Here is an 18153-nt window from a genome sequence, read left to right as displayed (position 1 = left end):
ACACACACACACACACACACACACACACACACACACACACACACACAAAAGATCTGCATGTCACCCACCTTCTGGTGGCCCAAGATACTCCAAAGGCAGCCCAAATATTTTCCCTGGAAGAGCAAAAAGCTTGACCACTATGCCATCATCAAGTTCCCCCTGAGCAATGAGTAAGCCATGAAGAAGATAGAAGACAACAATAACTGTTGTGTTCATTATGGATGTCAAGGCCAACAAGCACCAGATCAAACAGATTATGAAGAAGCTCTATGACATTGAAAAGGGCCAAGGTCAACACCTGATCAGGCCTGATGGGAGAAGAAGGCATATGGTCCACTGGCTCCTGACTATAATGCTTTGGTTGTTCCCAACAAAACTGAGATCACCTACACTGAGTCCAGCTGGCTAATACTAAATAGAAATTTTTTCACAATACTAGAAACAACAAAACTGCAGTGCTTAAATGAGATGTTAGATAAGTAAAAGAACTTTGCATATAATAGAATGCTCCAAAGCCACTCTGTAAGTAAGAACCCCAACTACCCTGTTACCACCAGGCTTTGAGGAAAGCACCCACATAGGAGAGGTATGTGGTAAGAGGTATCAGAACCAGGTGTGATGACAATGGATCCATATACGGGAAGGGGTGGTGACAGCAAAGGAGACTGGTAATATGCAGGGGGACTGATCAAATAAGTTAACATATAAAAGATAACTGGGGTCAGTTTTTCACTGTCAGAGAAGGGAGTTACACATATGAAAAAATCGAAAATAATGAATCCTGTGGTACTGAATTGGAACTGAAGATTTCGTATGAACTAATATCTTTCAATGTAGAAATACAGATGTATTCTATACATATATATTCCCCAACACTACTAAGGGAGCCTAGGAGCAGTATGTAAGATCAATAGCAGTGAGCACATTAACACCCAGATCTAGTTTCTAAATACCACTCTCCACCAACAAGAACAAGGGATCCAAGTGTCTTTCCACAAAATATTACAAAAGGGAAAAGAATAATTTTACAGTGGGAAAACATGGTAGGCTGAACGACTGCCACCCAAAATGTCCACATCCTAATATCCTGAACTGGTGAATACATTATCTTACATAGCAAAAACGACTTTACAGATCCAACTAAATTAAGATGAGATGGGGAGATGTATCCTACGTTATTTGGATGGGCACAATACAATCACAGGGATCCTTAAAAGGAGGATGCAGGAGGGTTAAAGACAAAGAAGGTGACATGACAATGGGAGCAGATGTTGGAGTGATGTCCTCTGAAGATGGAGGGAAGAGTCATAAGCCAAGGAACACAGGCTGTCTCTAGAAGCTAAAAAAGGCAAGAAAACAGACTCAACTCTAGAGCTTCCAAGAAGAACCAGTTCTACCAACCCCATGATTAGCCCGGTGAAATTGATTTTGGACTTCCAGCCTGCTGAACTGTAAGAGAATAAATTTGTGCTGTAATAAGCCATTAAGGTTGTAGTAATCTGTTACAGCAGCAATGGGAAACTAATACAGAAAAAGCCTGGCAGACATTATCTTAATCAGGTGATCAATGAACATCAACAGCAATGGGACAAAATGCAACCATATACGATCTGATAGAATGCAGTAAGACACACAGAATCAGTTTTGTAAAATTCCTGCCTAAGATATATAACCTGAATCTAATCATGAGAAAACACCAGACAACCCGCAGGTTCATTCTACAAAATAATCTTCAAAGTGAACAAGCTGAAGAACTGTTCCAGACTGAAGGAGATTAAAGAAACATGTCAACTAAACGTCATGTGTGATTCTGAACTGGATCTTTTGCTATAAAGAACTTCACTGAGACAAAACCTAAATAGGGTCTGAGAATGAAGTGGTAGTAATGTTAATTTTTTTATTTTCACGGTTAAATTATGGACACTTTTGAAAATATCACCCGTGATTTTTTAATCTGTATTTCATTAAATTAAGCCTCCACAGTCTTCCATTTTCAACTGTAAAACCAAGGAAATGTTTGATAAGGTTATTAAGAGCAATGCTGAAGTTTCTATTAACAGATGGCCTGATCTATTCAAAGGAATGATAGTCTCCCAATGTCTCTGGCCCAAAAAAAGTACACATGGTTTTCAGCCCCGTAGTTTTTCACAATGTGTACATGTACATTTTATGCCTCACTCTTCCAATCCAAAACTTAAATCTTAACTTTTTAGGATAATACTGAAGACAATCAATAAGTACTACAAGCTATGGTTTACACAGTAACACACTGGCATTTAGATTTCCAGCACAACTAAATATTGAGAGCACACATTCCAAATCTCTACATGAATGACCTCAAGTCAAAGTAAATATCACAAGTGAAGTCCTTCCAGACAGTTTTTTAGAAGACACTTAGAAAAAAAAAAAAAAGTTCATTTATAAACTTCTAGTTTGTACAATTACTAGTGTCATGGCCAGTAAAAATTATATTAATAATACCATTAACTTATAGTTTTTAAAGAAATCATCCACATTTATAGAAAAAGGAAATTATGAAATCGTAAAACAATGCTGTGGTTTAAAAAACAATATAACATATTATGATTGCTCTCAGCAGCTGAACATGAAGTTTTTAAGTCTGTGGAAATAGTACAGGTTTGGGGGAAGGTTATTATGGTTGTTTTTCATAAGCTATACAATGTCTTTGCTAAAATAGTCACAGCCATCTGTCCATGCCAGAATGATCTGCCAGGGTGTAGTATATCTGAGTGAACTCTTAGCACCGTATTCCTTGAAGCCAAAGAACTGAAAGAATGCTAGCCAGAATTGAAGTCTTCAAACCTGTTTGCCTGATTACAGCAAAAAGAATTTTTAAAAATCATATTATCTACTTGTAGATTTCTAATTTGGCATCTGAAATTTTTTATCAGAAGTCTGAAGAGTTGCAAAAGATGTCATTTTTGACATGGAGTTGACATTTTAAAATAAAATAGTTCCATCACTTTTAAACACACCAATGAAATCTAAATACCACAGCAATTTCATAGCCACCATCATCCATTTACAAAACTTCATGAACAAGCCAACCCCTCATTTTACTTCCCCCACATAATTTTATCCTAATGTAACATATTTTTATCCTGCTAAGTCATTTCTTTTTTTTTTTTAAGATTTTATTTATTTATTTGACAGACAGAGACACAGCGAGAGAGGGAACATAAGCAGGGAGAGTGGGAGAGGGAGAAGCAGGCGCCCCGCGGAGCAGGGAGCCCGATGACGGGCTCAATCCCAGGACCCCAGGATCATGACCTGAGCCGAAGGCAGACACTTAACGATTAAGCCACCCAGGAGCCCCATGATAAGTCATTTCTTATGATACTGACAAATGTCTCTTAAAATTAATTTTTTATTCCCCGTGACTATTTTTTCCTTTTTATTTCAAAAATCTTCAAACCTTCAGAAAAGTTCAAAGAATATTACAATGAACAATACCTTTCACCGAATATTAACATTTTGCAGCTCTTAGCCTTACCTCTAGTTTCCTTCCCCCCCCCCACTCTTTTTTATCTGAACTATCTTCCTGTAAACTGCAGACATCAAGATGCCTCACCTCTAAATGCTTTAGCACATATTGCCAAAGAACATCAGTAAGTTTATCATACTCAGGTCTGACATCTATAAACTTTTAACTGTTAAAATATGATGCTACTTTTTTGGTGTTATCAAGAAAACATAAATATTTTAAGTTGATAAATTACTAAAATGAGAGTAAAAGATCTGCTATGCTGTCACTTATAAGCTTATAAATATCCCATAAATACCAAAACTTATTTTTAAAAATGAAAAAGTACATTTTTGCCAATCTGACACATCAGACAAAATAGCTTTATCTTCTAATTTAAGTATATTTTGTTAAAACTTGGAAGCTGCAGATTACCTTGAATCATTCAATTTATAGAAAACATACCCTATATAACCAAACTGGCAAAGGCAGCCCTCATTTTAATTAAATCAATTAGACAAATCAAACTTGGTCAAAAAAAAAGTATGACTTCATTTTTCAGTTCAAATAAATATATCAATATATATTTTGATATTGTGAAAATTATAAAAATCACTGAGAAACAAATTTTGGAATGCCTTATAATATAGATTACTTAAATTAACAAGGCTAAATGATATAGAGAGAACATAATTTACTTAAAAGAAAAAAGTACCACACTTCTCTTTCCAAAATTCAGTGACTACTAAAACTATTCCTAAATCCCTCGGGGGTCCAAGAAAATAGTACCAAGAGTTAAAAGGTTATATTCAATAATCCAAAAAGTCTAAAAGACATTATACATTAGTTTTCTAGCTACCCAAAGTCCTTCTGCAGCTAGTTGAGACTATATCACCTCACCATGATGATACTGGCTCACTCACTGTTGGGACAATTTCGTTTTATTAATTTTAAAAAATAGGAAAACACATTTTACTATAATAGTGCGGTTTGGTTCCCAGAATGCTGCAAAAGAGAAGAGGCATGAGAATGATAACTTGTTAGTGAAAAATTGAGACTCACTGCTCTAGACCTCCAAAACTATAGCTCACCTAAATCATCCTAATCTCAAAATACACTAAGAGAAACTAAAGCTTCTGTTATGATCTTAACTTGAATCTGAATAGGTAGCCAAAATGTGTCATTCTCAAGGTGAGGTCAGAACCATTTGGATTTGGGATGGACAGAGGACTGACTAAACACTACTCACCACCACCAGTGCACACAATCACAGATTATCTAAATTGGAAGGTTTCAGAAACTTGGGTTCATCCGCCACCTACACACGAGAAGGAAACCTAGGTAACTTATTAAATGCTGTACTGAAAGTAAAAAACAGAATGGGCATATAGTATGGAATGGTTGTAAGTGTGTCAGTCGTTTACGCCCATGATCACATAGCTGACTGGGAGCTGTGGTTCACTGCTGCCCAGTATCATGAGAGTACTGTACCACGTATCGCTAGCCCAGAAAAAGACCAAAATTCAAAATTCAAAGCACAGTTTCCACTGAATGTATATCAATTTCACACTTTACAGTCCAAATATCATAAGTTGAACCATTATGACCCGGGCCCATCCGTATGATATTTTACAGTATGTGATTTTTTAAATATGCACCTAAAAATTTTTTTTTTTTTTAAGATTTTATTTATTTATTTGAGAGAGAGCACAGGAGAGAGGGGAGGGTCAGAGGGAGAAGCAGACTCCCTGCCGAGCAGGAAGCCCGATGCGGGACTTGATCCAGGGACTCCAGGATCATGACCTGAGCCGAAGGCAGTCGCTTAACCAACTGAGCCACCCAGGCGCCCGCAGCTAAAATTTTTTAATTAAACATTTTAAGTAGAAAAGACATTGTCTGTAAAAGGATAAATAAGCAAGGTGGCCAAAAACTATTTTCATCTCATTAAGAAATAGAAGAATATTAAGTCAAGATCTTGTCACTTCTCTGCTTAAAAACCTTCAATAGCTTCCCATTGAACTTAAAATCCAAGCTTCTTACCCTGGCTTACAAACATGCTCTGCACCCCAGCTCCCTCTCTGACTTTATCCCAGATTATTCTCCTCACCTGGCAAACTCCTGCCACTCTGGTCTTCTCTGTTCATGGACTATGACCAACTTGTTTTTGGCTTAAAGGCTCTTGTACACACACAACTGTTCATCCAATCAGTAACAGGCTTTTCCCGCCCAATTCAGATCTCTGAATGACTGGCTTCCTTATGTCACTCGGCTTGAAGGAACATTCCCAAGAAGACTTTCTCTGAATATCCTACTTCTCTATACAGTATATATCACTATCTAATATTTTACTGTTTACATGTAGTATGTCAATCATCTCCCCCACACTAGGAGGTAAGCTTCAAGAGAAGAGAGATCCCACCTACATTGTTTACCCCACATTCCACTGCCTAACACAATGCCTGGCAAATAGTACATGCCTAATAAATATTTGTTAAATGCATGAATTTTCTCATTAAGATGTCCTAATAATCCTGGGGATATATATGTACGTATTATACTTAAAAAACTGAGGCTCAGAGAAGTTAAGTAACTTGCCTACAGTTACAAATGGTACAAAGGAATAGCAAATAATCACTAAAGAATAGATATAGGACAAGGAAAATAAAAGTGAAAATAAACTATTGGGACTACACCAAAATAAAAAGCTTTTGCACAGCAAAGAAAACCAACAAAAAGGAAATGCAACCTACTAAATGGGAGAAGACATCTGCAAATGATATATCCAACAAGGGGTTAATATCCAAAATACAAAGAACTTACACAACTCAACACCTAAACCGTAATTCTCTTACAAAAAAAAATATAGGGATAAATTTTCACAACCTTGGATTTGCAATGGATTCTTAGATAGGACAACAAAAACACAAGCAATAAAAGATAAAATAAATTGGACTTCATCAAAATTAAAAACTCTGGTGCATCAAAGGACATAATCAAGTAAGTGAAAGGACAATCTATAGAATGGAAGAAAATATTTTCAAGCCATGTATTTAACAAGGGATTCATATCCAGAATATATGAAGAGCACCTTCAAGTAAACAAAAAAAAAAATTAACAACTCAATTTAAAAACGGGCAAAGGATTTGAATGGACATTTCTCCAAAGAACATACACAAATGGCCAACAGACAAATGAACTGATGCTCAACATCATTAGCCACTAGGGAAATGCAAATCAAAACCATAGTGAAATACCACTTCATCACATCTATTACAATGGCTATAATTTTTTAAAAAAGAAAAATAAGTGTTGAAGAGTATATGCAGAAATTGGAACCCATGTATGCTGCTGGTAGAAATGTAAATGGTGCAGCTACTGTGGCAAACAGTTTGGCAGTTCCTCAAAAAGCTAAACATAGAATTGCCATATGACCTGGCAATTCCACTCCTAGGAATATACCCAAAAGAATTGAAAATAAGTACTTAGATACCTGTATGGCAATGTTCACTACAGCATTATTCACAATAGACAAAGAGGGGAAACAACCCAAGTGTTCATCAACAGGTGAATAAAAATGTGGTATATCCATACAATGGAATATTATTCAGCCATAAAAAGAATGAAGTTCTGATACATACTACAACATGGATGAATCCTGAAAACATTATGCTAAATGAAATAAGCTAGACACAAAAGGACAAATATTGTATGATTCCACCTACATGAGATATCTAGAATAGGCAAATTTATAGAGACAAAGAATAAATTAAGAGTTTTTCAGGGGCTGGAGGAAAGAAAGAATGGGGAGTTACTGCTCAACAGGTAGAGTTTGGGGTGATGAAAAATGTAAACAGCAGTGATGGCTGCACAACACTGTAAATGTAATTAATGTTATTGAATTGTTCATTTAAAATGGCTAAAACTAGGGCACCTGGGTGGCTCAGTCGTTAGGCGTCTGCCTTCGGCTCAGGTCATGATCCCAGGGTCCTGGGATCGAGTCCCACATTGGGCTCCCTGCTTGGCAGGAAGCCTGCTTCTCCCTCTCCCACTCCCCCTGCTTGTGTTCCTGCTCTCACTATCTCTCTCTGTCAAATAAATAAAATCTTTAAAAAAAATAAAAATAAAAAAATAAAATGGCTAAAACTATAAATTTTACATTATATATACTTTACCAACATAATTTAAAAAAAAAAGAAAGAAAGAAAGATTCCACCTCAGTAACATCTCAAGTATGTCACTTATCTTCCTATTGCCACGACCACTGTTCAGGCCCTCATTATCTCCTGTCTGCTTCTTAATCTCTGTTCTTTCTCATTCTATGAGACGTTATTACATTAATTCACATACACCACAACTGTAAAAATACATTCTAAAATGTCCAAAAATGACATACTGTCAACCAAATCACACATAAACTCTTCAGCTAGGCATATAAGATTCTCCACCATATGACTTAAATCAACTTTTCCGGCCTTTTCTCACTTATTCCCTGAATGAATTCTGCTTCAACTGATCTGTACTTTGAATACATTCCATGCTTTCCAGCCTCTGTACTTTTCCTCATGTGATTTTTTTTTATTTAAGATTTTATCTTTAAGTAATCTCTACACCCAACATGGGGCTTCAAACTCATGACTCTGAGATCAAGAGTCTGAACCAACTGAGCCAGCCAGGTGCCTCCCTCATGTGATTTCTTTGCACTACCAACCCCACCATTCTACCCATTAAATCTTTCTTATCCTTTAAGAGTTTAGTCAAAATACCTCTAGATCCCCACTATATCATTCCCAACCAGATGTAAATACTTAATCTAGCTAACTTCCACAGCACTTGTTTTCACTTTTCTTACATTTCCTTTGTTGTGCTCTGGATATAATAATTCATGTATTTGTCTAATCCTAATCCTCCCACCCTACCTGGATTGCAAACGCTATCAAAATAAAATCTTGTAAACAAGATATACACTGCATTCATATTCTTATCTTCTGCCTTCCCAGTATAGGCAAACAGTGAAGGCTCAATCAATAACTACTAGATTTAACTAAACAAGCAAAAAACCTAAAGCCAAAAAAATCTGGAATCTACATGAGAAAATCCCTTCCATCCATACTGACACAAACACAATTCTCAAAATGTAAGAAACACCTTCTTAAGATAATGAATAACCAATAACACTTTTCAAAGAAACAATGTGATGGTGAGATGGTGTAGATAGTCTGATAATAGGAAACATTCTTTAAAATGAAGTCCAATTACAATATAGATATATTTGTTGTGACCTCCTCTATGTCTAAATAAAAAGTATGACTAAAGGAACAAATATCTGAGAAAATGAAAATAAGCCTATCTTTGTTTTTCAGGTTCTTCCAAGATCAAGCAAGTATGCAAAATGACGTTTAAATAAAAACAATTGTACGCAATGCATTTACTAATCCATTGTTTGTCACCACATTACAAAGCCTAAATGTTGTACCATAATTCATAGTGCCAACGTGCCTACTGGTCCCCTCTACTGTGTAGGACTTAAGTGCATATACAGTACATGTCTGATACCCCTTTCTGTCAGGATAGAACACAGAGGGGAATGACTTTATTTTAAAATGACTCAAACTGGGGCACCTGGGTGGCTCAGTTGGTTAAGCATCTGCCTTCCCCTCAAGTCATGATCCCAGGGTTCTGGGATGGAGCCCCTCGCGTCTCCCTCTCCCACACCCCGACCCCCACCCCCGCTCATACTCTCTCTTGCTCTCTCAAATAAAAAAAATAACCTTAAAATAAATAAATAAAATGACTCAAACTTCTCAGATCTCTAGTATCCCTTCAAGATCTAAAGTCTTAGGAAGAATATATGCTCTAAATAAAGTATGAACATTCATAAAATATTCTCCTGTGAACACAAAGCTGATATTAGCCAGTTTTTTTCTGTTAAAATCCACTCAACAAGAGCTTGAGATAATCAACTCTACTGTAATTAGAAACCTAGATAAATCAATAAATAAGGCCAATATTTCATTTTAAATAGAAATGATCATCCCCATCTTTTTCCCTGCACTCAATCCCCAAACTGATAAAAGTAGGTTATTATTGGGGCGCCTGGGTGGCTCAGTTGGTTAAGCGACTGCCTTCGGCTCAGGTCACGATCCTGGAGTCCCGGGATCGAGTCCCGCCTCGGGCTCCCTGCTCAGCGGGGAGTCTGCTTCTCCCTCTGATCCTCCTCCCTCTCATGCTCTCTGTCTTTCATTCTCTCTCTCTCAAATAAATAAATAAAATCTTTAAAAAAAAAAAAAAAAAGTAGGTTATTACTGGGCCAAACACCAAACAGCTTTTAAGAGAGGGAGAAATAAGCAAAGACAGAAATAAGTGAAAATTCAAAATCTGCACTCCACTCTCTCATTCCCTCCAAGGTACTTCTATATAGATTCCATATAAGTAGTCCAAGCTGTCTTAGAATTCCCTTTCTAATCTGCCCATTCCCCTACATTTCAATGGACTAATAAGCCTCTGAAATGGACTCCTCCTCCATCTAGTTTTTCCCTACCCAGCAACCACCACCTTCCACCCTCTTCTGCCAAATCATTCTCCACACAATGCTCCACAAAAGCAAAACTGACCAAGTCATTACCCTACTTTAAAAACTCTACTGTCTACCCAATATCTTACAAGACAAAATATAAGCTTCCTAAAATGGCAAAACTGACCATGTCATTAACTATTTAGAAACTTCCACTGTTTACCCAATAACTTACAAAACAAAGTATAAGCTTCCTTAAAATGGCTGATTTACTCTTAAGGGCACATTAAATTTTTACCATTTATTGAACATCTCCATGCTTTTGCATATACTTTCTCCTACATAAGGAATACACTTCCCCACTTACCCTTTATGACCTATCTCAAATCACCTTCTCTGCATGAAACACCCAAATCCCCAAACAGAATTATTCATTCCTTCTTCTGTGCTCCCACAGCACTTTCCACTTACCATTTTAATACTTACTATAATGCACTATATTAATTACAGAAGGCAGTATAAGAGTAACGGCTAACAAGAAAAACTCTAGCATTAAAACAGGTTTGGATCCAACACCCAATCTTCCAAACAGAGGCTATATGGCTTTAGGTAAGTTGGCTTCCTTCTCTAGGACTTAGTTTTCTCATTAGTAAAACTGGGATAATACCTGAGTTTAGCTCAAAGTGCTATTGTGAGTGCTTTCAGCATACCCACCTTGGGGCTAGCAAATATTCAAATGGACAGCAGCAGAGCTGAGATGAGGACAACCACTATTATCTGTCTCAAGCTGGAGGCGGGTGCAGGGCCTTCCCCACCAAGAGGAAGGACCATGTTTAAAGTCATCCCCACAGGATGAAAAAAAGAGAGGTACATACACCAAAATGTTTCATTACCTCTGGGTGATGGGATTACAAGCAATGTTTGTTCTGTTTTTGTGTGTGTGTGCTTTTCTGCACTGTGTATATACAACTTATTAAGAAAAATGTTATATGCGCTGAAAAGATCTGATCCATCACCTAGAAGCAGCATCTAGCACATAGTTAATGCCCTATAAATATCTACTAAATGAAGGAATTTCTACACTGTGTTTGGTTTTGCAAGCATGTTTATATGCATTTATTGCTTTGCTTCTCATAATCACTTCTTATAGGGCATATTATTATTATTGTACCTAGAAAATGAGACTGAGTTCAGAAATAACAAAATAGGGACTGGGCTGGAACTTAAAACCAAAACTTCTAACTTCCCAAATTCAGAGTTTTCTTACTACACTAGTAAGCACTAAAAGTGGACTCCTACTCACATTCCCATCAGAAAGCTGAATCACTTGTATACTGCTTGAGAGGGGGCAAGCAAAAAATAAAGAAATGTAACTTTTTTAAAAGTTTCATTAATCCTTTCAAACCATGGGGAAAAAACCTGAGTACAGTATATCTATTTGTTTAATCCTCATTTTAATTCTGTAAAACAAAAAACTCACTGTCTCTATTTTATAGATGAGTAAACTAAAAACATAGAAGTTAAATAACTTGCCTAAGATCACACTGTTAGTAAAGCAGCAGATCCAGACAGGTTTCAAAACCAGGCAGTTTTGAAAAAGATAAGGGGTAAGGTCAAATAAGTTTAAAAAAAATACGGTCAAGGAGTTAAAAAAACAAAAACTTGGAAAAGGTAATATATAATTTATCTCAATTCAAAGGATCAATAAGCCTTCACCTATGGGACAAATAAAAGCATGTTCTTGATTATTTGAAATTCTAGTAATTACAAGCAGTTTTCTCTTGTCAAATACCATTGTAAACCTATATTATTAACGTTGTTTTAACATATATATTCGGCTTTCAACTACAGGAACTTTACAGCACTGTTCTACAGTAAGTGCTTCTTAACTATGTAAAACAAAAAGGCTAAGGCATTAGTGATTTTTGTTTTTTAGCAAAGGGCACATATAAAAATACACCATCTCCCAAAATGACAACTCCGGCAAAAGACCACTACCAAGGGAGTTCTCCCCTTTGCTAGCTACAATTTACAATCACATAGGGACCTTTTAAAAAACCAATACACAGCACCCACTCCAGACCAATTAAATCAGAATACCTGGGGGTGGGTAAAAGTGTTTTTAAAAGCTCCCCAAGTGATTCTAATGTGGAGCCAGGGTTGAGAACCACTGCTTTAAGGAAATCTAAACCCTCTGTTATTACTTCATCCAGAGCTTTTGTCCATAATGGTCGGAAAAAGTATTCAGTCAACTTATTCAGCCAATTTGCAAACAACCAGGAGAGTAAGATAAATAGGACCCCTCAACTACTAAAAGGGGTATTAATTGTGTGCACTTGCCCAGATTAGACAAAGATCGAGGCAAAAGGATTCCATTAGTGTTCCGGATAATAGAGTAACTTCAGGGCGCCTGGGTGGCTCAGTTGGTTGGGCGACTGCCTTCGGCTCAGGTCATGATCCTGGAGTCCTGGGATCGAGTCCCGCATCGGGCTCCCTGTTCAGCGGGGAGTCTGCTTCTCCCTCTGACCCTCCCCCCTCTCATGCTCGCTCTAGCTCATTCTCTCTCACAAATAAATAAATAAAATCTTTAAAAAAAAAATAGAGTAACTTCAATTAACATATCAAATATGCCAATGACCAAGCTACTTCTATTTCTCAAACCCTAGATTTTACCATCTGTGAAATGGTGCCATGCTAATGGACTCAAGAGCCCAATAATTCCAGAAGAGCAACACTGAAACAACTAAACCTTGAAACTAAAAGACCCACATGTATCATCTTTTTAAAAAACTAAACAAAGATTACTTACACTGGACTTTAAAAATGTATACTTACTGGCAAAGAAAACCTTTTCATGCTTTCCTACAGAGAGTATCTCTGAAAAGTCAAGATTGCCATAAGAACTCTGAAATTCAAACTCTTATGCCAACATTTTTGTATTTGGTTACTTATAGTTTCACAGGAAAATGAAATAAAATAAGCTTCAAAATCAAGCATTAAAATATCCTGTTGTGTTAATCAAAAATATTACTACAGGTCCACATCCTTTTTTCAAAACCCTTGAGGAAATATGTATTTCAGAATTGTTAAGATTTCAGAAAGACAGTACAGTGTCTCTACCTTTACAAGCCCTCGAGGGTCTAAAACAGCAGCAATAATCAAACAAATTAATATTCCAAATTAATATGCCATATTAATGACTATTTTCTAAGTGAGAAGAATCAAGATTTTAAGTAGCCTCCTGTTGATACAAGTCACCAAATTATTTTGCTGCAAACATCTGGGAAAAAAAAAACCTTTTTCAGAGCTTTGGGTGAACCTATTAATTCTAAGATTTCTCTTTGATATTCAAGACATTGCAAACTGAACTTCAGAAAAAAAGTCATTATGATAAAAACATCCGTTTAATAGCACTGTAATCCTAAAGAAACAACTCAATTATGGTAGATACACAAAAATAGTCCAAGTGGTGTCCACCAATTTTCATGATGATTAGAATAGCTTTTAAGTGTCCACCTCAATCTTCACAGGGCAGTTGTGAGCAAAACCAAACAAATACATCAACACATGCACATTTACTAAGGCAAGCCTGAAGCAGAGAGCCAGAGGTGAAGTAGGGGCAAATCAACACGTTTCTATCTAGCAATATGGAGACAACAGAGGACTTTGAAGCTAAGCAGACTGAGCTCCACCACGAAGAAGAAAGTTACTTAAGCTCTCTAAACTCCAGTTTCTTCACATAAGGATAGAGATAATAATAATAGTACCTACTTCAATGTGTTTTAAGAGGATTAAATAAAGTGACATTTGAAGGCCATAACTTATAGTCACTATTAATTCCCTACCACTTTTCCAAAGACCAACTATATGCTGAAGGAGCTCAAGTATAACTTGCCTGTAAGTTATCAGGCAAATTTCATAATTTCATAAATAAAACCCACCACAAAAATAGGACTTTCAAATTTCAGAAATCCAGTGTAGATTAAAATGACTAATTTCTGAAACCAGCAGCTTCTCGTAACACATTCTAACCAAACCTACCTACTCTCCCAATACCCTTTTGTCTTCCACACAACCAGATGCACACACAAAGGGTTAAGTGAAAATAAACTACTATACTGAAAAGTGCATTTTTAATTCAAAATAAAATTATTAGAATGGCCTAGGTTTTGCAGATAAGGGAAACCATTACAATATGAAGACTTAATCATTTATATAACCACTGTCCAAAGAACCCATTTAAATTTAAATACACTTAGGAAAAGAAGGCACAAGAGTCCAAAATCCAATTTTCATAAACTATCCACTGAATAAGAAAACTGGTAACTTTGGGCAGATTTCTGCACCTAATGGATATTTAAACTATAGAATGTACTAAAAAATGGAATCCTTTGTTATTTATCCTAAACTCAATTTAATTCCATTATGTAACTCAAGAATTTTACAGGGCATCTGAGTCTGTCTTAAAGCATAACAAGTTCTGAGCTGATTCAATGCTTCACTGTTAACAATCTCCCCCAAACAGAATATATAACCTGGACAACCTAGACTTCCATCACACCCAACTTCAAAGAAGACGTTTAATCAAGTTAGCATACCTCCTTTCCCTAAATGTTAATACTCAAAACCTACTAGTTACTGTTAAATAACCTATTAGGGCCTGGCAGTTCCATCAGCTTTAAGATTATCACTTGTCATATATCCTAGTACAGTGCAACATAAAATGCCTCGAAAAGAATCTGTATTGTGTTCTAATCCCACGTGTTTAATGTGAAAAGATTTAGAACTAAAAGCGAATGGACCAGCTACCTAACAACTACCTACTAGACTTAATCCTTCATACTTGCACTTTTTCCGCCATGAACAGGAAACTCCAAAGAAAAGGAAATAGAGAACAGCCTATTGTTGCTAAGGGGAATAACTGCATTGCTTCCAACCCCACAGTGTTAGTGAACAAATGAAAAAGCAACAGGGGAAAGGGACGGGGGGAGGGGCGACTGGTGAGCTCAGTTGGGAGTCCAAAGCATGCCACCCAGCTCAGACGGTGCCCAAAACATCTGTAACGACAGCTGCAAGAGGGAAACAGGGGTGTGAGGGAAGAGGAGCCTGCCTAAGGGGCTCAGAGTTGTGCCTGCACATTCGGCTTCTTCCTTTGCCAACTCTTCTCTCACCTCCCAATTCCCATCCTCCCCATCCCATCCTGCTCCCTCCATATAGAAAAATAACCAATAAAATCAGAGGCAGAGAAGACAAAGAGGCAGGAGGAGGCTGCAAGGAGCGCCCAGAACAATGGGTGAGAGGGAGCGAAGCGAAACTCCTGAAAAAGACAATGAAACGGGGGATGGAGAGGAGCTCCGAGAGGAACCGAGGGAAACACCGCCGAGCCGGACCCCGCCAGCGGCGGACGCCTGGACGCTAGGCTCGGCCGGGCTGGATGATCACCCCGACGCTGGGGGCTGGGCTGGGCTGGGCTGGGCGGGGGCGGCGCGGCCCAGGGGGGCCGGCGGGGCCTGCGCGGGTCCGCGGGCAGCTGCCGGCAAGACTCACCGGCGTTCTGGTCTCGGGGCCAGAGGTAGTATGTGGCCGGGATCACGATGAGCCCCACGAATGAGGTGAGGAAGTAGAAGAAGGTGTTCCCGCTGTCATCGTACTGGAACTGCTGTCCCGCCATGGCACCCCCCCCCTCCGCCTCTCTCTTCTCACCACCGCCGCCACGACCCCGCTCTGCGCTCCAGCACCCAGCACCCCTGCCCTGTGTGGCGTAGCTCGGACGCTGCCGCCGCCTCTCCTCCCCGCCCCCACGCTACTCTCAGGGACACGCCGCTGCCACCGCCGCTGCCGTCGCCAACTCTCGCGAGAAGAGATAGTTCCCGCCCCGTTCGGTTTTTCCCTCCCTCTGACTCTCCCCTACACACTTGCTAAGGGAGACGTGGCGCGCGCAGCCGTGGAACTCAGAGATGTCCCGCCCTTGATCCCGCCCCCAAGCCACAGCCCCGCCCCTCGCGCTTCTGTAGATCCTCCCCTAGAGCTCCGCCCCAAGCCTTAGAGTTCACCCGCTCTCCCCGCCCTTTTTCCTCCTCCTCCTTTCCCAGCGTCCCACCAGGGTCTCCGGGGTCCCAGCAAAGACTCGCGGAACAGTGGGTACGTGGGGTTTACGTGGCTGCTCCTGGAGCCGCAGCTCTTCCGAGCAGAGCTGAGGCTTCCTTGCTTCTCCCTTCTCCCATCCTTACCTCACCTTGTCGCTTATTTAACTTCCCTGGTTGATAATACTTCTTTAGGTTCCAGATCCGTTCCTCCAGTCCGCACATTTTGAAAACAAGGGTCATTCAGAATTGGGCGGCGCGGGTGGGGGTGGGGGGAGTTGTTGTGGTTTGTTTGCAAAGTAATGTTTGCTACCAAAAGACTGCGATCTACACTGCGCCCATTTTGCAGATGGAGATGGAGATGCAGATGGAGATTCCCCAAGCCGGTAGAGACAGTGATCTACCCATCCCAGAGGCAATACTTTTAGACACTTTTAGACACCAGGTCACCAGTGTTTTCTTCAACCCAGGCAGTAGGCTAAGTAAGACCTTTATTGCTTTTTTTTTTTTTTTTTTTATGACAAGCAGGCAGGTAAGAACAGCCTTCTAAAGCATGACCACTCCTCCCAGGGAGAGCTGACTCCAGGATAAAGGAGGCTGGAGTGTGGAGAAGGAAGGGGGATTCAAGGACCACCAGGCATGCTTGGAAATCCTGACTCATGGGGATGGCATCTGCTAAACTCTCCTGTTTGTGGTTAGCCCAGGCATCACTCAGAATGGGGTGAAGATTCACACGCTCCTTTTGGGAAGGAAGACTCGTGTCTTGTTCTGCTCAGGCTGCCGTAACAGCATACCACAGAGACTGGGAGCCTTAGACTACACACATTGATTTCTCACAGTTCTTTTTTTTTTTTTTTTTTTGGAATATGAATATATTTCTTTATTAGGATGCTCACAAGAAATGACACACTGGCACTGTCCTTCTGATGTGATAAAGAATACATACATCTGACCCACATCATGGCAGGAAACAGGAGTCAGGGCTCTCAGAGCTGGTACCAAGTGTCCACTGAAGACATCTCCATTCCTTGATTCCAACATCTCTGCTGTAGCTTCCAATCAGGTCTCTGTGACTTGCCCAGACTTCTTCACTCCAGCATCAGCTGACCCTCTTTTTTTCTAGCCACTGTGGACTCCTTCAAGACCTAGGTCAGCTGCCTCATGTCTAACTGGCCCAGGCAGCCTCTGGAATTCTGCAGCACATCTCTTTGGTATGCTGCTGCCCCGCCACCCTCAGGGGCATGGTTGGGAGTTGGGGGTGAGGGGGAATAACATCACATGACCAAAGCAGACAGCAGGGGTGTATTGGCAAATGACACTTGGACATAGACCTAACAGCCTCACAGAATACATGCTTTCTCCCCAAATGATACATAACCCCCTAGAGGGCAAACACATATGGAATGATTCTGTACTCCAGGCACAAGGGATACAAAGTGAATGGCATTTACATCCATCAGGTCCTACACACAACAGGAAGTTAGTGCCTGAACGTTGGAACCAGATCTCTATCCTGGCTCTTCCCTGCCTTTGAATGGTGTCACCACTCTTGTTTCCGCCTGTTTTCAGCATTAGTTCATTTTTCAAAAGAGAGGATAGGACGGCAGAGAGAGTAGAATGGGAGATTGGGGTGGGGGGCTAATATGTGGCTAACAACCTATACAACAAAACAAAAATAATACAAAAATGCAAAACCCAGATTTAGTACTAGAATCTAATGAGAAGGTAGCTGGAGAAACTACACGCCGACACAGACAAGCCCCTTGGAATAAATCAAAGCATGCTCGTTCTCCAGATGAGGAAATTGAGGGTCAGAGAGATTGCCTAAAGTCATGCATAGTAAAGAAAGGTCTGGGGATTCAAACTCAGATCACTCTGATGCCACAAAGCCGGTGCCTTTGGCCACCACGTCGTCGTGGACCTTAACATTTCCCTCGGAGCGGCTGGCTCTCCTTGCAAGGTGTGGGCATGATATGTGCTTCTAAAGGGACGGCTAAGGAAGCAGTAGCTCTCAGGAGCCTCTCTCTTGGCTGCCTCTGAGGTCTCAGAGGCCAGAGTCAGCTGAGCTGGGAGCG

At 39.6% G+C, this 18153-nt stretch overlaps 1 protein-coding gene across 1 annotated transcript in view; it reads right to left on the bottom strand.

Moving 5' to 3' along the window:
* Positions 1–15809, bottom strand: part of SEC63 (SEC63 homolog, protein translocation regulator) — a 72349-nt gene extending 56540 nt beyond the window's left edge. The window contains exon 1 of the mRNA XM_021693065.2: positions 15543–15809. Coding sequence (XP_021548740.1) covers positions 15543–15666 — 124 coding nt within the window. The 5' untranslated portion in view covers positions 15667–15809. The remainder of the gene's footprint in view (positions 1–15542) is intronic.
* Between the last annotated feature and the right edge of the window lie 2344 nt (positions 15810–18153).

Source organism: Neomonachus schauinslandi, chromosome 8, assembly GCF_002201575.2.
Source record: "Neomonachus schauinslandi chromosome 8, ASM220157v2, whole genome shotgun sequence".
In the NCBI taxonomy this organism is placed as follows: Eukaryota; Metazoa; Chordata; class Mammalia; order Carnivora; family Phocidae; genus Neomonachus; species Neomonachus schauinslandi.
Note: the sequence above shows the minus strand (reverse complement) of the source record. Positions and strands in the feature narration are given on the sequence as shown.